Genomic DNA, 25,268 nt, shown 5'->3' on the forward strand with positions numbered 1-25,268 from the left:
ATTCCCAGCTATTATTATCATACTGGTCTCTACTCTATCTTACCTACCTTCTGCCCCTCTCCCAACATAAACTTGTGGTTGATTCCAACCATTGACCAGTCCCCCCGAGTTCGAGCCAAAACGAGTTTGATTCCTCCATCCTTCTCGGACATACCGGCAAGCTACCAAGAATATCTCGTCCTCATGGCAAAGCCTGGCAAGTTACCTGTGACATATTTGATATGCCAAACACATTAACAAGTATCACAATGGAGACGTTTACTGCTCAAGTAAATCGATGAACAGGAGGACAGTGACAATTATAGCCAAATAGTATTCATTATATGTATAATACATAGAATATTTATAAATACAAGATATATTCCATTTTATATATATACAAAAATAATAAAGATAGATAAGAGAATATGTATGGGGGATATAAAAACCATAGTAAGGACAGCCAAAAAGTGGAAACAACAAAAATATGTTCAAAAACTGTTGCCAAAAGACATTTGGCTTTTTCTTTTTTTTTTTTTCCCTTTATTTTATTTTATTTTTTTAAAAGTTGTAGATTTACAATTTTTTGTGCTTTGGTTTCAATTATACAATGATCAGATACCCATCCCTCCACCAGTGCCCATTTTCCACCACCATGGATAATATCCCTCCCACCCCCATCCCCCCATCCCCCCGTCTCTGTGGCAGGGCAATCCCCTGTGTTCTCTCTCTCCTTTTGGGTGTTGTGGTCTGCAAAAGAGGCATTGAGTGGCAAACATGTTCAGTCCATAGTCTACTTTCGACATGCATCTCCCCTCCTGGGAGGATCCTCCAAACATCCTTTATTTGGTGCTCCCTTCTCTATCTGAATAGCCCTTTCCTCTAGGATACCCGGCTGGCCTCTAAGTTATGGAGTAATCCTCCTGGTGCTGATCTCAGCTATTCTTGGGTATTAATCTCATACTTTGTTACTTTATATCCCCCAGATGAATGCAATCTTTCTATGTCTATCCCTCTCTTTCTGACTCATTTCGCTTAGCATGATACTTTCCATATTGTACCACTTGTATGTAAATTTCATGACTTCATCTTTTCTAAGAGCTACATAGTACTCCATTGTGTAGATGTACCAAAGTTTCTTTAACCAGTCATCTGTTCGTGGGCATTCAGGTTTCTTCCAGTTTCTGGCTATTGTAAAGAGTGCTGCAATGAACAAACAAGTGCAGATGTCACTTCGACTATACATTTTTGCCTCTCTGGGATATATTCCCAGGAGTGGTATTGCTGGGTCAAATGGGAGCTCAATTTCTAATTTTTTGAGAATCGTCCATACTGTTTTCCAGAAGGGCTGAACCAGTGGACATTCCCACCAACAGTGAAGGAGTGTCCCTTTCTCGCCACATCCACGCCAGCATCGGTTGCTTTTGTTCTTTTGAATGTGGGCCAGTCTCTGAGGTGTGAGATGGTATCTCATTGTGGTTTTGATCTGCATCTCCCTGATGATTAATGATGTAGAGCATTTTCTCATGTGCTTTTTTGCCATTCGGATTTCTTCTTTGAGAAAGTTTCTGTTCATTTCATTGCCCCATTTTTGGATGGGGTTGGGTGTTTTCTTCTTGTGGAGTTTAACCAGTATTTTGTATATCCTGGATATCAACCCCTTGTCAGATGTGTATTCGGTGAATATCCTTTCCCATTCTGTAGACTGTCTTTGTATTTTGGTCACTGTTTCTTTGGAGGTGCAGAAGCTTCTTAGTTTAAGATAGTCCCATTTATCTATCTCTGTTTTCACTTGCTCGGCCAGTGGCGTGGCATCTTTGAAGATACCATTAGCTTCAATGTCATGGAGGGTTTTGCCAACTTTATCTTCAATGTACCTTATGGTTTCTGGTCTGATGTTGAGGTCTTTAATCCATTTTGATCTTACTTTTGTACATGGTGTTAGGCAGAGTTCTGAGCCTATTTTTTTGCATGTAGCCGTCCAGTGATGCCAACACAATTTATTAAAGAGGCTTTCCTTACTCCACTTCACATTACTTGCACCTTTATCTAAGATTAGATGAGCATATGATTGAGGAGAGATGTCAGTGTATTCAACCCTGTTCCATTGGTCTGCAGTTCTGCCTTTGTTCCAGTACCATGCTGTTTTAATTATTACTGCTTTGTAGTACAGTTTGAAGTTCGGGAGGTTGATTCCTCCCATTTTCTTTTTCCCAAGAATTGCTTTAGCTATTCGTGGGGGCTTATTGTTCCATATAAATTTCAAGAGTGTTTGCTCCATTTCTTTGAAGAATGTCATGGGTATCCTTATAGGGATTGCATTGAATTTATACAATGCTTTCGGTAGTATTGCCATTTTGACAATGTTAAGTCTCCCGACCCATGAGCAGGGGATATCTTTCCATTTCCTCATGTCCTCTTTTATTTCCTGAAGTAGCGTTTTGTAGTTTTCTTTGTACAGGTCCTTTACTTCCTTAGTTAAGCTGATTCCTAGGTACTTGATTTTCTGGGGCACAATTGTGAATGGGATTGTTTTTTTCATGTTGCTTTCTTCTCTCTCACTGTTTGCGTATAGGAAAGCCATGAAAGCGTATAGGAAAGCGTATAGGAAAGACATTTGGCTTTTTCTTAACAAAAGAAATAGGACAATGAACATAAGTGCTTTTAAAAGAAATTAATTTTGAAGCACTTGAATTATTTGATCCTTATGGAGGTTATCTAAAGTATCTCAGCTGATCTATGTAACCTCTCCTAGCCAAAGAAAGAGCAAATAAATGGAAGAAATTGCAGGCACCTAGGACAGCTCTGCCAGTCCACCTCCTAGCAATGACTCCCTGGTGTATAATGCAGCCAGTGACTGATGCAGGCGCAGGTGGAGTGATAAGTATATGTGTCACTCAAGCTACCTTTGAACCCATCTCAGGAAATTTAAAGTCCTTCTTGTTCCACCACCACTAATTCCAGTATCCCTCCCACCCCCCATCCCCCCATCCCACCCTGCCTCTGTGGCAGGTTACTCCCTTTTGTTCTTTCTCTCCTTTTGGATGCTGTGGTTTGCAAAAGAGAAATTGAGTGTCAATAATGTTTGGTCTATAGACTACTTTCAGCATGCATCTCCCATCCTGGGCGAATCTTCCCAAAACCCTTTATTTGGTGCTCCCTTCTCTATCTGAGCTGCCTTTACCCCTAGTGTGTGGCTGGCCTCCAAGCCAAGGGATGGGTACTCAATCATTGTATAACTGAAACCCAAGCACAAAAATTTGTAATTCTACAACTGTACCTCATGGTGTTTCACTAATAAAAATTTAAAAAAAATTAACCAATGCTCTATTTCCCTATATGTATATATATATAAAATTTTTCCAATTTTTCTTTATTTTTGAGATAATACTGTTTGTGCAATACAATAGTAAATCTCTTAGGATGTGGTATGACTGTATTTTTACCTGAAAGATCTTTAATTTGTGTCTCTGGATCTACTGTGCCTGAGTTAATAATGTATATTTGTTTTGAATATCTTGTTTTTATCACTTTAAAAAATTTCTGTCTGAAAAATGTGCGTATCTGCATATCAAATGTTATTCTTTAATTGTATTCTTAGGTAAACTGGTAAATGAAGAACCTTAAGCATTTAAAATAAAGACCCTGAGGGATAAAAAATTATAATAAAAATAAAGTCATCCTTGCATACCCTAACTGAAACCAGAAAACCTCTGACATTCTTGACCTCACCTCCTTTCTCATGCCTCCACATCCTCAGTCATAAAGCCTTGCTATTCAGTCTCCCAAAGAACTTTACCACTTGTCACCATCCCATTATCTCTATGCTACACAGGCACATCTTTGATTAGGTTTCTCTGTCTCTGATTTCAAGGCCTTCACCCCTTCTATTACCTCAGTCCAGGTGGTTCTTAATCCCACACTTGATCCTACTAATTTATTTCATGCTCCAAATGTGACTAGACCCTGCTCCTCAACTTCCATCTTTGGCCCCGGGATTACTGTGTCCAGAGAATAACAGCCCTTCTCGTCTGCAGTTCTTAGGGTGCCAAACACCATCAATTAGTTTATGTCTTCCCTTCAGGCCACTAATCTGCCAAACACCATCTACCTTGCTTGTGGCTATATCCAAAGCCCTTCCCTTAGCTGATAGGCAATGCAGAAAATAAAAAAATCTTTTGGATAAGAACAGATTCCAAGTGCTAGGAGAAGACAGTTACCATTATGGGAGAGAGCTTCCCAGAGATCTAAGGGTTTTCCAATAACAAGAACCAAACCCAAGAGTCAAAGATAATACACAGGACTCCTCTTCAAAGCACCCTGCAGGCAACACAAGAGAAAATATGAGAGGGGATTAGGAAGTGCAAAGAATAAGGCCCCAGAAAATCTCATAGAAGTAATACGCAGCAGAAACCAAATTCAGTTGGTGTATTGCTTTTAATCTTAGAACCTGTCTTTCTTTCAGCAAGGAGAAAAGGAATTGACACATAACTACTGAAGTTTCTTTTGGTTTCAGAGAGCTAAGTAATAAGAACAAAAATCTAAGATCCCATCATTTTAGAACTTTTTTTATTTAGGTAAAATTGAATTAAAAACAAAAATTTTGAACTAAACTCAAGTTGAATTAAAAGTATTAGATCTTTTTTGAAGATCCCAGGTATAAAATTTCACCAGTAAAGAGAGGTTTTCCAGGAAGCATCTTCACATGTGGTAACAAGATTTACACGGACTATTGGTAGTAACCATGGTACATCTGCCTGATGCTCACTCACCTGGACTACCTCCAATGGCTCCCCCATAAACAAATAAACCCTGAGTTCAAAGGTAGGAAACACAGAGCAGAGTGATTGATATGACTTTACCCCCACACAAAGTCAGACACTAGTAGAGTGGAAAATTTATCTGCAAGGAAATTTTTGAAAATATACATGTTAAAGTCGTTCTTTCTTTTTCTAAAAAGAAATAGACACAGATTGCAGTCAAGGCCATTGTTTTCCCATTGCTGTGGGAACAAGCTAATAGGCATTACACTTTCCTTCAGTTTTACTGATGGAAATACCTATTTCAAGAGCTTTCAAGGCTACATTTTGCTCGAAGTTTCCTTGTTCCTGGCAGATTAGAGAGCGTTTATACTGAAACCATTTATTTTAGGGGAGTTACAGAAATGAAAATATTTTGCATTCAAATAAAAGTAAAGCTACTATAGAATGTTTTTAAAATCAAGATGATTTAAGTAAAGCACAGACTAGTCTGGCCTGCCACCAAAGATGCCAAGATTGTTTAGTTACTTTCGAAAAAAAAAATTTTGGAAAAGTTTAAATGAAAATAAAAGTCATAAAATTTGGATTTTTCTCAATCCTCATAATCAAGTGTATGTGATTTATTTCTTAAATCTAGATAGTTACAGGGTTATTTTCACCATGAATAATCAGTGGAATAAGTAAAATAATTTCTCCGCACAATTATAACCTTAAATTCCAGTGTTTCTATTCCATATTGATGTTGACAGTAATGTTTTAGCAAAAATATTTGTAGAAACAATAAGAAATTTTGTGATTAACTCAAAAGGGGAACAGAAAATAGACACAATATAAAGATAAGGAAAATTAAATTTTCTTTAGCTGTGAAGATGCAGAAAGTGTAAAACCCGTACAGCTTTTCTGAAGTTGCTGTGAAAGCCTTATTGTTTGATAACTCTGGTGTCAAACTGGACCACAACTTAAACCCTTTTAAATAGTGACTCTGTGTGTTCACTAGCAAGCTGGACAATTTACTTAATCCCATCTCCACTTTTGATGACTGCAGAAATTTTCAGAGAATGAAACTACAGCTCAGCCTCTTTTAATCTTTGCAGAAAGGCACAATTCACAATCTAGTTCCAGCTGGCTTAAATGGGTTTGTTTTTAACGCTAGGCTTCCGTGAAACAAGCAAGAATTCGAACTGACTGCTCTAGGCCTCTCTGGTCTGGAATAGGAGATTCTATGGAACCCACTTCAAAATCCACATAGCCTGAGACAACTATTTGCCTAAACATCAATTCCACAAACAGAAATGCAGCTAGTGCACAAGGTGAAGAACCTTTTCAGTAATGCTATAGCATGCTTTTTTGCATCCAACTCTAGCAACATGCATGTTAGACACAAAGGGTTTTTACAGTAATGACCTCCCCTATAACCATCAGTTTCATTCTCTGGGAAAGATACGAGAATACTCTTCTTTCCCAGCTTTTACTGATGGGCATTGTGAAGTCCATGAAATCAGTTCCCTAACACAGGAGGGATAAAATCACCACGCAATGTGAAAGATGGACAAAGCTGGAAGAAATAGTTGACCTGGTTGAAGAGAACTCTAGGTAATCAATCTATGGCCAAATTATTTAAAGAGCTTGAGCTTTAGTTTCCTATCTGTAAGTGAAGATAACAAATTATGCAGAGCAAAGTGCTCAGGACAGTGGCCAGAACAGAAAAAGATATTATTCTGTGAAATTCCAGCAATCATTATGATCAGAATTACTATTTTTTTTATTACTTTCATCACTGTCAGACTCACAAAGATTACCTTTTCTTTTACAGACAAAAAATTCACACTTATTTCATTGGTAGAACTTGACATTATTTATCCCTGGGATAAATTGCTGGTGGTGACCAGTGACCAACAGCTTACACAAACAAGGCCCCGGTATGCGAGTTCCATGATTAAATCTCCATGCCGCATGGTGGCAGAGGCACCGGGCTGTCCCTCCCCAGCTCCCCACCTACTCGTCAGCCTGACTGTCATCAGTACAATGTGCCGTCTTAGCGCACCAATAGCCCTTGTCCAGAGATGCCCAAATAGATTCCAAAATGGATTAGTGTCTCTGGAACCCAACCATTTACAATCTAGGATTCCAGAAGCGCACAGCCACAGCACCCATGATATTCAAAATGAACAATGGACAATAAATGATCTAGCACCTGTCCCTGGCAGGCAGATTTTTATGGTGGTGGGAAAATTTGAGCAAAACATAAGGCCCAAAAGTAGAGAAAGAGTATTGGGGGAGTTGTTTGCCATGGAGAGAGGGTGAGAACTGGGATGGGGGTGGGGGGGGAGATGTACTGAGGACACTGGTGGTGGAAAGTGTGCATTGGTGGAGGGATGGGTGTTCGATCTTGTACGGCTGAATCTCGAACATGAAAGATTTGTAACTGTATCTCAGGGTGATTCAATTAAAAGTAAAGTAAGTAAAAGTAAAGGCCCTCCCGTTGATCATCAATTTGCTCGAGCGGGCCCAGTAACGTCTCCATTGGAGACTTTGTTGTTACTGTGTTTGGCATATCGAATACGTCATGGGGAGATTCAATTAAAAAAAATAAAAAGTAATGTGGAGTTCATGTTCAATTCAATCAGCTTAATCAATGGCTGAATAAATAGCAATACTCCTACATTGAAAAAATAAATCTGTTGGTGGTGGTGGTGTGAATTCCTTTTCTCATTGTTTGGTTTTTGCTGTTGTTGTTTGGGTAACCGTTCATAACTCTGTACTCAGGGGTCACTCCTGACAGGGGTTGGGGAAGGACTTATGGGGTACAAGGCAAGTGCTTTAACCCTGTGCTATCCTTTTGGCTCTCACATCACACTTTTTTTTAGCTTGGGGGCTACACTAGGCAGTTCTCAGGGCTTTACCCTCAGGGATCACTTCTGATGAGCTCAGAAGACCATATGGAAAGTCAGGGATCAAACCCAGGTTAGTTCCATGCAAGGAAAATGCACTACTCACTGTATTATTGCTCCATCCCTAATTATGTGAATTCTATAACCAGAGCAGTTGCAGTGGAATCACCCTACTATACCATACAGGATTTTGTAGTTCAAGTGCTGGATCTTTGTTCTTTCAGACTGCTACAAATTTGATTTGCCTCTGTATGGAGTATTTCTTGACATAAGAATAACAATGATGACATTCTTAAAACAAAGGCAGGCTGAAAGCATTGGGCTGTCATTGGGAAATGAGTCCAGTATGCAGGTGGAGGGGGACAGGACCTTTGCACTGTGCTTAAAAGGCCATCCAAAAAAGGAATCTTGAAAGTTAAAATTATAACAATAATAAAATTCGTTCAATATTTAGTAGATAAACTACACTGTTAAATTTCTTCTGTATAAACCACATTGTATAAACTACAGTTAAATTTCTTCTAAATAATCAAACCCAGCTGCTTTTGATTTCCACTGAGAACTGAACAAACTGAAATGAGCCTGAGTAAGACTCTCAGGAGTTTTATGGGGTTGTAAATAGGATAGTAATGACAAAAGCAGATATAAACCACCCAAGAAGGCCCCTCAGAGCAAATGGGTGATATCAAATAGGGCCACTGGAATTGGTACTTTTACTGAAGAGTTCCCAGTATCAAGAAATACACAGAAAGTAATGAACTATGTGACTTTGAGAGGTGTTCCAGAAATTCCAGAAAAGTATTAGGTAACCCAAGTATAACTTTAGGTACCACTGAATGAAGTTTGATAAATTTTTATTAACATTGTTAGTTCCACCTTTCTAAAACAGTGTCAAGATTATATATAACATGAAATTTACCATCTTCACTATTTTAAAATACATATTTATAAATATATATGCTACAGTGACATTCACAATGTTCTGCAATCACCACCATATGTATATATATATATATATGTATATATGTGATCTTTTATCATCTCAAACTGAAACCTCATGTCCATTGAAGCAAAACTCACATTACTGATATTTTAAAAGAAGTCTCCAACACAATTACAATTATGTCCCTTCCATATTACATGTATTTGCAGAAAGCAAACTTTTTTTGTCTCACTTTGGACAAAATGGCAGGCTACCAAATGTAACCTGCCCACACGGCAGAGTCTGGCAAACTCCCCGTGGTGTACCCAATATACCAAATACCAGTAACAATGATGGGTCTCATTCTTCTAGCCCTGGAAGAGCTTTTATATGGCACTTTTTAAAAAATCTTAGGGCTAGGACAAAGGAGACATTACTGGGGCCTGTTCGAGGCAATCGACGAACAACAGGATGGTCGTGATCGTGATCATATTACATATGTTTGCAGAAAGCACCTTCTATAAAGTGCATGACCTGCCCTCAGACCCTGAACCTGTTCCTGTGCCAGGGCAAGAGCCTCACCGTAGCTGGGCCATGTCTCTGCACAGCTCGATGTTTGGTCTCCTCGTGCGCTCATCCAGTCTGGTCTGAGCTACCTTTAGGAAGGCAGACTTTTCCTTGATGGCTTTCTTGATGGATTCTATGGTCATTTCAGTCTGGAAAATCTCCTGCAGGGTCTGCAGGAAGAGAAGCAAATGTCCAAAGCTTATGCTATCCCTTGTTTTCTCATTCTGACCTGTCCATGTAGTCGCAGGCTCATCATTGAGGGTCTTGCTCTACCTAAGAGGCTCTCTGCAGTGTACTGCTCCTCTCTTACACCCCCTCTGCAGTTCTGAGGAGTTGTATCAACAATTCCCAACTTCTGATTTAGCCCTCAGTAGAATTAATTCTATGACAAAAGCAACAAATGCTACAAACTAAAGCTTTCACCCCACCCGCATTACTGCTCATTAACTTGTCCGGTATCTACCAACTCAGATTTGTAGGAAACTCTGAAAAAAGAGGGGTCAAAAGCACTGGGTGGCCCTGAACTCCCTTCCTTACACCAATATCTTCTTGCCTCCTTAACTCCATTCTCTTCGTTACTGATCTCTAGTGGAAAATTTTCTTTGAAGTGAATCAAATTCTATCTTCAGGACATCTAATTTTTAAGAAAAGAAGACTGACAAATTTTAGTACTCATTTTAATATGCTGTTTTCTTAGAGTGCTCCAATTACATAAACCTAGAATCTTCCCTAATTTGTCCTCTATAAAGTGAATTCCCTCCCATGCTATAAAATCTTCTAGGCCTCGATTAACCTTTGAAACCAACTCCTGTTCACTGCTCTCTTCTTTTTCTACCCTTTCTTAATTCTCTATTCTGGCCCCAAGAGGTGCACCCAAATGGATCCTTGGTTCTTTTAAAATTTTATATTTTCACCACTACTCTTTTATCTAGTCCTCTCCAATTGGTACCTATCCAACCTCTAGTAATGTTTACCAAATATATTTAATAATATTTTTCACTAACTGCTTCACTTACAACCTGCCCAATCAGAAGTGGCTTTGTAGTCAACCTCTGGTCCCTGACACTGCACTTACAAAACTGATGTCTCTCCAATGTTCCCCTATCCTTGAAACCCTTTTCTTGCTGATTTTCTATGAACAGTTGTAGTTCTCATTCCTTTATTTTCTCAAATTTTGCTTCATCAGGTGCGGGCAGGGTTTGGTCTCTTACCACCTCTTTAACAATGACCTTTCTCTTCTTGAGAGATCTCATGAAAACGGGCATATTTCAGGCAATTTGTGTGAGCCAGAAAAGTATTTTTAAGCCAGGAACTTTAAAATCTGTCATTTAAGCTTTGACAATCTGTTGGAAATTATTAGATTGCCAGGTGGAGCTCCCTGTTCCATGAAGCCATCCTTATAATCGGAAACAATTACTCCTTTCAACGCGTTTAACATTGATCTATAACTCCCAGAGCTTCTCTCCTCACCATTTTACGGATCTTACTTCCTAATGGAATGTTTTATTGTTTCATTCTGATCTACAAGGAGGCAGGTTGAGTGTGCAGTTATGTATGTATGCCCCAATATTCCAACCATACCACCAAATACAGCTCAGATTGAATTAAATCAACCTTCTTCAAATCTCTAAAATTCATATGTTGAAGTTTCAACCTCCAGTGCCGTAGAAGTGACTGACTTTAGATATCAATTCTTTAAAGAAAATATTTAATTAAAATGAAGTCATTAAATTTAGACTCCAATTCAATATTCCTGAATCCATAGAAGAAGAGATTAGGACATGTAAAAACACAGAGGGTGGACCACATTAAGACTGAGGGAGGAGATGGCCAATTGTAAGTCAAGGAGAAAGGTAGAGAAGAAACCATCCTCGCCAATGTTTGGTCTTAGATCTCCCAACCGTGAGAAAATTAAGTTCTGGTATTTAATTCATGTTACTGGCAATGCTTTCTTATAGCAGCACAAGCAAATCAGAATTTTTGAATAAAAAGATTCTATTAAGTCGTCCTTCTAGAGGAATACAGAATATTTGCTTGTCACAGTCCAAAAGATACCTTCCCATCAATATTCTCAAAAGTCTGGCTCCAACTTAATTATCCAAGTGTCTCTTCCTGGACACATAACACCACTTCTTCCTATGCTAGAAAGGAACAACCAAACCCAACATATGATTGTCTACCTCTGGAGACTTTGTTCGAGATGTATTGCTACTTGGACTTTTTTACTTCTTACACATTTCCCCAAGTACCTGTGATATGTGTTTGCTTGGCAACCACAACTTGAAATTTTTATATTGTTATTCATTGTTTATAAGCTTTTCATATATAGCATGTTTCCTGGAAATAAAACTAGATTTTAGGGTTTTTTCTGTCCTTCACTATATATAGTTCACTATCTGGTTCAACAACTGTTTCCTATCCAAAGATGACACTCAGAAAGATAAGGTTAATTCCTGCAGCCTGGGAAAAGTAGGGTGTCCTCTGCTGGACAAGATTAACTGAAAACAACATGAGTATAATGTTCTTTTTTAAAAAAGAAACAATAAACTAAATGTACCTTAATTTAGAGAAATAAGAGCTCTGAGACGGATACTTTTTTAAAAAATAATTTAAAAAAATTAACAGGTAATTTCTGCTTGAAGACTTTATTGTACTTTTTAATAAAACTTATACTTAGAGCACGTAGAAAAGTTCAATAACAGGAAAACTTTGAATTACCTAGCAGTTTCCTGTATTTGGTTTTTAATTTAACAGCAGTAATTTAACAGAAAATATCCCCGCCATATGTTCTAGTAATAGATTTTCTTCCCAATTCCATACAGTTAGATTTTTAAACTTTAACAACATTCTTGTTTCTATTAAACACTAGGGAACTTTTATTACATTTTTATGTTCAACAAATACTGGATTCCAGTTCTATCTTAATAGCTAAAAATCTGGCTAAAGTAAACAGTGTGCTTTGCACTTTGTGTTTTTAAAACACTTTTAGACCAGGTCATGTGCCTGATGGTCTCTCTCTGGTAGTAGTGAGAGATTTGTTGTTCTAGAATCCATGACTCTCTCTAGCTCACCTAAAGCAAACGGCCAGTGCTTGATTTACCTTTGCCAAGTGAGTCTGAATCTTATTTTTAGCATCTGCAGTCTCAGCAATTCGATTGGTGAAAGCCATGTTCACTTTGTTGAAATGATTCCACATCTCATTGGCAGTTACAACTAAGAGGTTTTGGATATCTTCTCTGAGCTTGGCAGATGCCGCTCGTTCACTCTGAGAGCGGAGAATATTGTCATCTGTAAATTTGGCCCAGGACTCAGGCACTGAGATCCTGATAAAAGGAAAAGAGAACCAAACAATGGTGACAATGATGAATCCATGCCAGTGAAACAGGAAAAACCTCAATTCACAAATACTGCACAGACTGAATTAAATGTCAATATCAGAACACAATTTAAACATTTCTTTAACTGCTCTTTATTTTACTGTTTAGTTTCTACAAATCGAAAGCATAAACTAATCCTCCGCAAAATTTGGGGAAAGGGACAATTAGTGAGAGGTATAGACATTTAAGATCATTGTAAATGTGTCCCATCAGCCTAATAAACAGAAGGAAAAAATTCAACATCAAAAATAAAAAAGTAGTAATGAAATAAATAGCATCATAGTAATAAAGAAAAAGAATGATAATTTGCTTGTGAGTACGTAGAGAGAAGATTCTCTTACATGCTACAGGTGGGAATGTTGGGAGACCATGTTGAAGGCAAAAAGGAAACAAAACCCAAAACATTTGAAATACTACTTTTATAAATATAATTGACACATAGCATTGTATGATTTGTGAACAAAATAATGTATGAACAAAATAATGCATAAACAATATTTTATGTATTTGTGAACAAAATAATGGCTCAATATTGTTATGTTCTATGAAAATGTTAGCCACAGAAAGTCTAGTTAACATCACCACTAAAGATTATAATTCCATTTCCATTTCTGGGGCTGGGTTAAAAATTACATAATTTCCCTTTGTGAGATTATTTAATATCTACTCCTTTAGAAACTTTAAGTTATACTCATATGTAATTTCATGACATTTTGGTGTGTGACAGACCACGTGTATCAGTGTCACATGAATGGTTTCAGATTGTAGGAAATTCCTGACAACTTATGAAAAGGTTCTTTTTATTTAACTGACAGCAGGTTTCAACCAACAGACCATGAATTGCTACTGTCAGTTTGTGACATTAAATATTAAAATTAATGACATATACAGTGATAGTCCCAATAGACTACATCATATAGTCCTGTTATATAGTTGGTTAGTGATCTAGGTTTGTTTAATTTATCACATTTTTAATATATTTATGTTTATTTTTAATTAATACACCATTATTTACAAAGCTGTTCATAATAGAATTGCTTTAGGCATACAATGTTTTAGTACTAATTCCATAACCAGTGTCCCCTGGGTCTCTGCTGTTTCTCAGCCTGCTCCATTGGTAGGCATATAAAAAAATTATTTCATATTTCTTGCCCCAACAAAACTTAAAGAAATGGCAAATTGAATTATCAGAACAAAAGTCCATTTGTAATGATTAATTATTATATGATTTTAACCCATGTAAATAAGGAAATTAAAATCATTTAATACAATACAGTAAACTGCCTATTCTCACATAACTAAGCTTTCAACTATGGCAACTAAAACATACTGCATTAAATTTTATTTTGTACTTGAACCTTGTTGTGGTAATCATCACATCTTCCCTATTACACATGTGTCTTCTTTTTTTGTCCCCTTAGCAGGTACACAAGAAATTTATTTTATATTCTTTGTTTCAAAAAACTTAAAATAATGGCAAATAGAATTATTAGAAAATAAGCAAGTAAGTAAATTTGTGATGATTAATATTGCTATATGTTTTTAGCCTTTCTTACTCTAGTAGAGGACAGTCTAGTGAGTGCAATACTCAATACCACATAATTCTCTTGCCCTTTAAAGGAGCTCTTTCTTTTTTGTTTTTTTTTAATTTTTATTAGTGAAACACCATGAGGTACAGTTGTAGATTTACAAATTTTTGTGCTTGGGTTTTGATTATACAATGATCAAATACCTATCCCTCTACCAGTGCCCATTTTCCACCACCATGGATCCCAGTATCTCTCCCACACCCATCCCCCCCATCCCACCCTGCCTCTGTGGCGGGTATTCCCTTTTGTTCTCTCTCTCTAAAGGAGCTCTTTCAATGCTTCTTGCAAAACTTGTTCCAAGACCATAAATTTCCTGAACTGCTTCCTATATGTGAATCTCTGTAAAGTTCCTTCAAATCTGAATGATAATCTAGCTGGATAGAGTATTTTTTGTGAGATGTTCAGTTCATTGAGTTTTTGTACTATATCTTTCCATAGTCTTCTAGCTTATAGAGTTTAATTTGAAACATCTGCTGTACACCTGATGAACATTCCCCTTTGTGTACAAGTTCCTTTTGTTGATCTTGCTGCTTTTAATACTCGGCCTCTATCTTTGGATTTTGTCATTTTGAGTATAATGTGTCTTAGAATTTTCTTAATTGGGTCTATTTTCACAGGGGCCCTTCAGGTCTCTTGGATCTTGGTGCCTGTAATCCTCAAGTCTGGGAAGTTCTTATCAATGATTTCTTTAACTATTGTTTCTCCATATTTGCCTTTCTGTTCTTCATGGACTTCAGTGGCTCTCAATTGTTCCTCTTGAACTCATCCCATAGTTCTCTGGTATTTTGTTCTTTTTTTCAGATAATTTTACACTTTCTGTTGTTTCCTAGTGGTTTCCTCCTTCTCATCTTTGAGTTTCTCAATCTCTTGCTCAGTTTCTATTAAACTGCTATTTAGAGCTTCTATTGACTTTTTAATATCACCTGCCATATTTTTCATTTCTGTCCTTCCTGATTATGATGGTTTTTACATTTTTTCTATGATATTTTCTAAATGTTAAGACTGCCTAATGATGTATTTCTCAGATTAGATTTCTGCCATTAAGCACAACTGTATACAGTACAGTGCTGTTAACTATAGTCACCATGTTCCAGGTTACATTCCCAGAACTAAAACCAGGAAAGCTTTAGGAATTTGTACATCATCTTTATCTCCTTACACAGGGGCTATGCTGTCTTCTCTGTAACAATTCAGTTTTAACATGTGTTGCTGCTGACATGAGAACTCAAAGAAACTTACTCCAAGAAAACGTGCCCCAAAATATATATGGAGGACATAAGTTGACCAACATATGATACATTTTAAAAGGCAATCCACATTAGCTTATAGACACACATGGTATAAGAATATGTTCATATAGACATCACAATTTTTTAATATAATGAAGTAAAAAGGGTAGGCAAACTTTATAAGTAGTATGTCATGATTCAAAAATGTAGATCTATTTAACTGTGTGGAAGAATATTGAAAAAACTAATAGTAAGTTATTGACATTGGTTTTGTCTAGATAGCAGACCTATGGAGATATATTTTGGTTGTTGGTATCATAGAATATGAAATGAGACTTTCTGTTGTATTGGGTGGATGCTTTAGCTCAGGCTTTAATGATCTGAAATAGGCTCCATATGCTGTTCTATGGCTAAAAACTTATTTCTTCTAGAAGCGGAAGGCCCTTTACTAAAGGAAAGGTAAGCATTCATGAAGCCAGAGCAATAGTACAATGGGAAAGGCTTTTGTCTTGCATGCAGCCGACCCAGGTTTGATCCCCGCACCCTATATGATCCCCCACGAGCCCTGCCAGGAGTGATCCCTGAGCACAGAGCCAGGAGAAAGCCATGGGCTCCACCTGTGTGGCAAAAAAAACAAATAAGTAAATAAATAAACTAAAAAAAATTTAAAAACCCACAAAACCAGAAATCCAAGCATTCAGAGCATATGGTCAAATCCCAGACCACCACTGCCAAAGAGGGAGAATAGGAAATTTATCCCTGCTCATCAAAAGCCAAGTAAGTGGTATTTCATGAACTCAGGAAATAAGGTTTGAATCTGATCCATACTGAAGAATCTCAAATTCAAACTTACTAAATAGTGCTGTTCCTATCACCAGAAATTTGAGATCATGATGATAGAGGCTTCTTGGCAGGGGAGTTTTGGGGGTGTGTATAGGAGGGGTGGCACACAGGGAGGGGTGGTGATCCTCCCAACACCCTTTATTTGGTGCTCCCTTCTCTATCTGAGCTCCCTTTTCCCCTAGCATGTGTAGCTGACCTCCAAGCCATGGAGCAAAATTCCTGGTACTAATCTCGGCCATTCTTGAGTGTTAGTCTCCTATTTTGTTACTTTATGTTCCCCAGATGAATGCAATATTTCTATGTCTATCCCTCTCTTTCTGACTCATTTTGCTTAACATGATACTTTCCATGTAGTACCACTTGTATGTAAATTTGCACAGTGGTAGGGAGTTTGCCTTGCGCGCTGTCAGCCCGGCCGAGCCAGGTTCGCTTCCTCCGCCCCTCTTGAACAGCCTGGCAGGCTACCGAGAGTATTCAATATGCCAAACACAGTAACAAGAAAGTCTCATACTGGAGACGTTACTGAGCCTGCTCAAGCAAATCAATGAACAGACATCTTTTCTAACAGCTACATAGTACTCCATTGTGTAAATGTACCAAAGTTTCTTTAACCAGTCATCTGTTCTCAGGAACTCAGGTTTTTTCCAGATTCTGGCTATTGTAAAGAGTGCTATAATGAACAAACAAGTGCAGATGTCACTTCGACTATAATTTTTTGCCTCTCTGGAATATATTCCCAAGAGTGGCATTTCTGGGTCAAATGGGAGCTCAATTTCTAATTTTTTGAGGATCATCCGTACTGTTTTTCAAAAGGTCTGAACCAGTTCGCATTCCCACCAGCAGTGGAGGAGGGTCCCTTTCTTGCCACATCCACACCAGTACTGGTTGCTTTTGTTCTTTTGGATGTGGGCCAGTCTCTGGGTTGTGAAATGATATCTCATGGTTTTGATCTGCATCTCCCTGATGATTAATGATGTGGAGCATTTTCTCATGTGCCTTTCAGCCATTCGGATTTCTTCTTTGAGAAAGTTTCTGTTCATCTCATCGCCCCATTTTGGATGGGGTTGGATGTTTTCTTCTTCTGGAGTTCAACCAGCACTTTGTATATCCTTGATATCAACCCCTTGTTGGATGTGTATTGGGCAAATATCCTTTCCCATTCTGTAGACTGTCTTTGTATTTTGGTCACTGTTTCTTTGGAGGCAAAGAAGTTTTTTAGTTTAAAGATAATCCCATTTGTCTATGTCTGTTTTCACTTGCTCGGCCAGTGGCATGACATCTTTGAAGATACCATTAGCTTCAATGTCATGGAGGGTTTTGCCAACTTTGTCTTCAATGTACCTTATGGATTCCGGTCTGATGTTGAGGTCTTTAAACCACTTTGATCTTACTTTTGTACATGGCATTAGGCAGAGATCTGAGAGCACTTGTTTGCATGCAGCCGTCCAGTTTTGCCAGCACAATTTGTTAAAGAAGCTTTCCTTGCTCCACTTCACTTTTCCTGTCCCCTTATCAAAGATTAGATGATCATATGCTTGGGGGGAGATGTCAGTATATTCAACCCTGTTCCATTGGTCTACAGCTCTACCTTTTTTCCAGTACCATGCTGTTTTAATGATTACTGTTTTGTAGTAGAGTTTGAAGTTAGGGAGGTTGATTCCTCCCATTTTCTTTTTCCCAAGCATTACTTTAGCTATTCGTAGGGGCTTATTGTTCCATATAAATTTCAGGAGTGTTTGCTCCATTTCTCTGAAGAATGTCATGGGTATCGTAATAGGGATCGTGTTGAATTTGTACAGTGCTTTGGGAAGTATTGCCATTTTGACAATGTTAATTCTCCCCATCCGTGAGCAGGGGATATCTTTCCATTTTCTCGTGTCCTCTCTTATTTCCTGAAGTAGCGTTTTGTAGTTTTCTTTGTATAGGGGGGAGTCCTTTTAAAGGGGGGAGACATATCAAAGTTGGAAGGATACAAGGGAAGTTTTTGAAGTAACAATAATATTTTTAGATCAATGTAGTCATGGAAACATAGACAGACATTTATAATAAGTCATAAAAATAGAGTCAAGGAAATAGGACCGGGGCTTGCTGTTTTTGGCCTGATTCAGTTTCCAGGACCTCATGGTTCCTTGATCATCATGGGGTGTAGCCCTGGAGACGCCTGAACACTGCTGCTTATGGCCCTAATGGTCCTCTAGCACCACTAATAAGACCCTATTTGTCACCAGAACCATAGGGACTAAGTAGTACTATATTCTTAAGTTTTCAAATTGAGCCATTGGATTTGATGTCAAAAGTTCCCAAGAGGGACCACTGGCCCCTGAGAACAGCTTGGGAGCCCTCACCTTGCACCAACAAGGAAAAAGTTATCAAAATATATCCTAAATAAATTTTATTGTAGGTGAATTTTACCTCAATCAAATTCATTTTTAGGAACAGCTAGAAAAATGATGAACCCAAGATAGCATGCAGGGTTTTAAGGAAAACCTATTTTAAGGAAAGAAACCATTAACAGAACAAATCTAACAAATTGATAAGGAAAATCTACATGTGTTTGTCAGGTTAGTTAACCACTGAAATTAGAATATCTAAACACTGGCAAAGTTTTATTTTTCTTTGTATTTATCTGTTTTTTTTCTAACTTTATTCATAAAGCACATATTTATAGTTAGAAAAATAGATATTCTTTCACCAAAAACCAAAGAACGCAAATGCCAGAGTATAAACTGTAGAATAATCATAATTATTGGAGACCTGTCCAAAGAATGATGTGTCTTTGAGTAATAAGCATCTTCTCATGTCTTCCATATTTAATCTACAAGCTGTATAATTTTGAAAAATGTTAGAACAAATTAATGGGCCAACATCACAGGCATGCTGTCTCTCCAACTTACGTTGCATCAACCTTCTCAACACCACGGTAGAAGCTGACTCCATCTGAAGTGTTTTGCAGGTGTTGGCATTTGTCATCAATCCTGTAAGCTGTTTGTTTGTCACTTAGGTCCTTCTCCAGCTCATGCTGGGCAGCTCTGTTGGATCTGGAACACAGAGTGGGGGAATAAATCTTTAAATTTAGGTAACAATGTGTAGGAAGAAGCATATCTTTCTTTCTTGGCACCCATTCCTCTAAATTATCTGGATCTTGGAGCTGGAGTGATAGCACAGCAGGTAGGGCATTTGCCTTGCATGAAGCCGACCCAAGTTCGATTCCCAGCATCCCATATGGTCCCCCTGAGCACCGCCAGGAGTAATTCCTGAGTCTTGTGCATCGCCAGGTATGACCCAAAAAGCAAAAAAAAAAAAAATTATCTGGATCTCTCCTTTTATACTCAGTGTTCAGCTTTTCACTGAAAACAAACTTTCTATAGTTATATCTATACATGTGAATAGTTAGGCCCTCTTTTGGGGTGTGGTGGGGTGGGTGAATGTGGTGGGGTAAACACAGATAAACAAAGTTGGGAATCTTGAATCAAGGCAGGACATTGGTTTAAAGTAATCTGTCTATATATGTGCCTCATTTTCCTTCTTCCTTTCTCTCTTCCACATCTTAACTCCTTTCTCCACCACTGAGTGTAATTCCCTAATGAGTTGTGAATTGTCTGTTAACTTTTTTCTCCTTACATCAATTGTCATCATGAGAGGCCTGTATTTTCAGAAGAGAGAAACCACTGGTTTCTAAAAGCAGCCTCCAGGGGAAAGCTATTGAAAAGCCATCAGAACTCCCCTTCCAGGCTCCAGTTCTCCAGTAGTCATCTATCCCTAGCCTGGGAACCAAGAGTAATTGTTGAGCTCTGAGCAGCATGGGTATGAGGTAGAGAAGAGATCAGTGTTCACTACCAAAGAAATAGGTGTGTGAGAGAAGGAGGAGGCATGTGAGTAGGAGTGAACCATATTTCTACTCCTCTGGTAGTTTGTGAAATAAACAATTATTGTGTGCCTACTTTATTCCCAGCTCTTCTGAAAGTCTGGCATGTATAAATACAAAAGGAAAAAGCAAACTTCTCTTCCCTTAACTGAACTTATATTCTACTGCTAAGAAATAAGCATTGCCCACAATGAGTAAGCATATCCTATGATTTGTTAGCATAACAATGCAGTAAACTAAGTGGAAAAAGAGAATCAGAAGTATAAGTGAAAATTTCAAATACCATGGTCAGGTTAGATCTCTCTGGGGAGGCAATGTTTGACCAAAGACTTGCAGTACAAAAACCAGAGCTTAAAAGGCCTCTCCAATCCCTGGAAGGAATCATGTTTTCCTCTGAGTGAAATGAGAGACCATTGGCTTACTAACTTTAAGGATTATGCCAATTTTGGGATGAAAACAGACTCAAGGCTCAGGAAGACCATTAGCAGAGCAATGCTATTACCCAGAGGAGAGATGATGGTTGCTTGGACAAGGCCAAGGTGGTGAAGGAGGTGAGAAACTTTGACTGTGTTTTAAAATTAGAAGCAAGAGATTGAATAGGATATTGAAGAGCAATGAGGAAAAAAGAGCTGAAGGTGAGTTATTACAATAGTAAAATGTCATCAACTGAGATAGGCAAGGATATGGAATAGAGGACATAAGTGGAGCTGATGCACTGATCAGTGAGCTGATCACTGTCGTTTAAACCAGTGATTTCAACTGTGGTGCCCTTCTGAACAGATTTACTTCTTGTGGCCCCACTTCCCCACTTACTAGCCCCCTAATCTCACTCTATGGTCCCCTGCTGACACTATTTTTCACCTGTGGCTCCCTTGGAACATTCTGGGAGCCCATTTAGGACCACATAGCCCCTGGTGGAGAAGAATCTTATTTAAACATCCATGTTGAGGTACCAACCAAATAGGGTGTTGGAATATGGGAGAAAAGCATGGGTTAGAAATTCTTTGATCCAGATATCATGAAAAATGAAAATTATCTGGAAAATCAGGACAATTGGTGATCTTACTCATTTCAGTATGCCCGCATTTAAAAATTGTCTCAGCAGAGAGGAGCTACTCAGTGAAAACTACATTAAATTGAATGAGCTAATTCTAGTTGAGCTATCCTAGTTTGCTTTAACCCTTTGAATACTGGTTACTGGACCAACTGAACTCTCTCTTCTTTAAGTTTTAAAGTAGAAATGAGGAAAGATACAAACTATCTACATTTTGTGAATTCAAAAACTATATACTTAAGCACTTGACAAAGAGGGTCTTTCTGGACCCCCTCACCTGACTTCAGCATCTCCTTCAGCAGATAGGCAGTTGAGGAAGCATCCTATCAATATATCCTATAGACAAAAGTAGGGAGGTTCTTGGCTGGGATGTTGGTGCCTAATAAGATCTATTTATAGCTTAGGTCCAAGCTGATGCTTTGACTGTTCCTCCAAAACAAATGGAATTGAAAAAATCATTCCCCTATCACTTTCCCCAGATTGTGCCCAATGGCCATGTTAAAGATTCAGGCTCACACAAATCCAGAATATGCCATCTCAGAAAATGATATATTGAGTAGAAAAGGAAAGTCTTGCTAGTTAAAATTTAAAAAGGACACACACAGAACTTACAATAGGGCCACTAATGAGGTCATTTTTAATAAACATGGCTAGGAAGTATTTTCAAGTATTCATCTCAATCTTTGAATAAAATATGTAAATGAATATGTGCTCACATGTGTGTATGCATGTGGACACATGTATTTTATCTATATATGAGAAATCCTCCTGACCCATCTGAATGGGATGCAAAAAAGTATAGACTCATGATATATCCTAAGTTATACACAGAGGTTAAGCTCTTACGCAAGTTGGGCAATAGCCTTATCCAAATGCAGCTTCATTCTTTCTTGACAGCATAGAATAATATCAACTTCCTACTCAATAGAGAAAAAGATTAGTTAAACTCTGTGAAGTAAAACAAAATAATTTTATTTATATAACTGAACGCCGTTAAGATACTGCTACTTAAATGTTGGCCTGAGATTTATCCTTTTCTAAAAAGAAATTATATTATGAAATAAGTTGGGACAGATTTAAACTTTTAGGGGATTCCTTCTTTTTATGATTATTACTTAAACAATAAAACAAATAATTTAATTCCAATTATATATATATATATATATATATATATATATATAGGGTTGAACTTAAACACATAACTTCTATAGTATTCTTAAGACAATGCAAGCCCTGAAAAAAAAAAATGACTTGTTTCTGGCATTGCATATAACCTTTAACAATTCTCATCTTCCACCAAAACATTAAAAGTTCAGACCTGACTTCACTCCAGAGACCAGCTTCCTTTCTGTCCTGTCTGTGTTCAGCTGCCCAGCTCTTATGCACACATATAAAAATGCCTAATCACATTCTTCGCTTAACCATAACTTGTTACTTGATTCTGATAAGATATATGTGTTGTTAAACAACAGATGAAAAAAGTTTTTAAACAAGTATTCACTTCTCTATAAAGTTAAAATTCACACTAGAAAATCTAAATATGCAAAACAGTGTCAAGAAGACATTATAAAAATCCAAATATTTCATATATTTTTCTATTTATTTTGGGCTTGGGGCCATGAAATTCAGCAGTGCTCATGGATTACTCCCGACTGTATGATTAGGGATTCTAACCCAAATTTCTGGCAGGGTTAGGGGAAATATATGAGGTACCAGGGATCAAAAATAGGCAAGCACACTACCTGTTGTACTATTTCTCCAATTCCTTTATTCCTCTTTCATAGCAAAAAGAGATCATATTATACATGTTGTTCGGTAGTCTATGTTTCATTTTTAACTTAAGACTTTCCCATAGCATTAAACAATCTCTGATGAACAATCTCAATATATAGACACTGCTGAAGGACTTTGACAACTTAAATTGTCAGAAGAGTTGTACCCAGTTACAACAATAACCATGTTTCCACTTCTCCAAATAGACATTGTGACTACTCTCAGTCTTTATCAGAGTGATAGAATATCCCCTTAACCCCTCAAAAAACAGACCTATGAAAATTTACAGATTAATATTACTATGACAATGTTCATCACTTGATATTTCCTTTGTGAACCATCTGTTTGTGAACTTGTCCTCTTTTTCTGTTGGTTCTTTTTTCTTTTACTTTTTTCCCCTTTATTTTCACAGTGGCTGGAGCGATAGCACAGCGGGTAGGGCATCTGCCTTGCACGCAGCCAACATGGCCGACCCGAGTTCGATTCCTCCACCCCTCTCGGAGAGCCCGGCAAGCTACCGAGAGTATTCGATATGCCAGACACAGTAACAACAAAGTCTCCAATGGAGACGTTACTGGGCCCGCTCGAGCAATTTTCACAGTGGGTGACACACCTGATGGTGCTCATGACTTATTCCTGGATTTGGGCTCAGGGATCATTCCTGATATGGCCCTACGACTATATGATGTATTGGGGGATAAAATCCAAGTTGGATATGTGCAAGGTAAATGCCTTATCTGCTGTACTATCTTTCTGTACAAACCCCAAGTTTGTTCTTTTTTCTATTAATATATAAGTGTATGTAATACTTAGAATTTAATCTTTTACTAATTATTGCTGTAATAGTTCTATATTAAGATATTTACATATACATATGTACATTTGTACATTTTAGGGCTGGAGTGATAGCATAGCAGGTAGGGCATTTGCCTTGCACGTGGCCAACCTGGGTTCAATTCTTCCGTCCCTCTCGGAGAGCCTGGCAAGCTACCAAGAGTATCCCGCCTGCACCGCAGAGCCTGGAAAGCTCCCCGTGGCATATTCAATATACCAAACACAATAACAACAAGTCTCATAATGAAGACGTTACTGGTGCCTGCTTGAGCAAATAGATGAACAAGGGAGGACAGTGCTATCTATGTACATTTTTAAACCAGTTTTGCCCTTGTAATTTTGTGCCTGTAAATTTTTGAAATGAAGCTATTTTTATTTCTATAATAACAAATTTATAGAATATATCCTTTGGTTTTGACTTTGCTATTTGAGTACAAAAGCCTTCTTCACTCCAAATTTAATTATAATGTATTGTTTAATATGAAATATTAATAATATATACAGTTTATCTCTGTGAGAAACCTTCTGATTCTTTAATATTAAAAATAAAAGGAATAAATTAAAAACTCAATTCCCACAATACCTTATCAATATTACTCCTGCCCATAAAAGTAGCAAAGGATTTCCACACACTTTCACAGTAGGTTTTGATCAGTTTTAGTATTTCTTCCTTAAATAAAAGAAACTTTGCCCCCTCCAAAATGTTGCTTGGTTTGGAGGGTAGTGCTATTAGAGATGGACCTTTCACGTGTTCATATAATGACGGTTATAAAATTCCACATAAAGTTGAAAATCCTAGTGAGGTTTTGTACTCTGGATATAAAATGGGAATAGAGTGACAATTCCTGGGTGGGACTTTTAATAAGAAAATAACATTACATCTAAGGACACCTTTGTTACAAATATTTTTAACAATAATTGCTGTATGATAATTCAAACAATCTTAAATAATAGAGGAGGAGAGTTCATGTAAATAAGAAATACAGAAAGCCAAAGACTTTTGGAACTACCATAATGTGAACTTACACCTAACCTGTACTCACAGACCAAACAGTTCTTGAAATGCCTTGGTGGAAGGAGAAAGGGAGATAAATACTGATCAAAGTTGGATGTGAGTGGAACCAGTAACCTCTGCCTGACACTCAAAGAGAAGAAGATTATAATAGAACATACATAATGCTCACTGAAAGTCTTGCATGTGGGTCTGTTCCTTCTGAACTTTAGACATGAGGAGGAATAATGAACTCTTAAAAACAAAAGAACCACAATGACTTCTATGAATTACTCAAAATATCAGTGATCAAATGATCCTGTGACTAAAGAAGAAAAATTAATCAATAATCATTATTGCTGAGGCAAATAATAAACTTAGGGCACTTGTATAATATCCGGCGATGGCCACGGGGAGGCCCCGAGGGCTCTTCCCCTACCCACCCAGGTTCTGGAGCCCGCTGACCACTCAGCTTGGGTGGCCAGGGTCATGGGGAAGAAGGAAGGAGGAAAGGAGGGCCAAGCCAGTTGATTGATCACATGTTGTTTATTCCATTCTCCCCACACGCCTGCCCCAGTCTCTCTAAGCCCCCCA

At 37.8% G+C, this 25,268-nt stretch overlaps 1 protein-coding gene across 1 annotated transcript in view; it reads right to left on the minus strand.

Annotated features, from left to right (window-relative positions):
• TEKT3 (tektin 3) overlaps positions 1–25,268 on the minus strand; it is a 47,340-nt gene that overhangs the window by 4,929 nt on the left and 17,143 nt on the right. Inside the window, exons 3-6 of the mRNA XM_056117903.1 lie at positions 21,923–21,993; positions 19,052–19,195; positions 12,220–12,442; positions 9,135–9,289 (exon numbers count right to left, since the gene is read on the minus strand). Coding sequence (XP_055973878.1) covers positions 9,135–9,289; positions 12,220–12,442; positions 19,052–19,195; positions 21,923–21,993 — 593 coding nt within the window. The remainder of the gene's footprint in view (positions 1–9,134; positions 9,290–12,219; positions 12,443–19,051; positions 19,196–21,922; positions 21,994–25,268) is intronic.

The sequence above is a fragment of the Sorex fumeus genome, unplaced genomic scaffold, assembly GCF_029834395.1.
Source record: "Sorex fumeus unplaced genomic scaffold, SorFum_2.1 ptg000036l, whole genome shotgun sequence".
Taxonomy (NCBI): Eukaryota; Metazoa; Chordata; class Mammalia; order Eulipotyphla; family Soricidae; genus Sorex; species Sorex fumeus.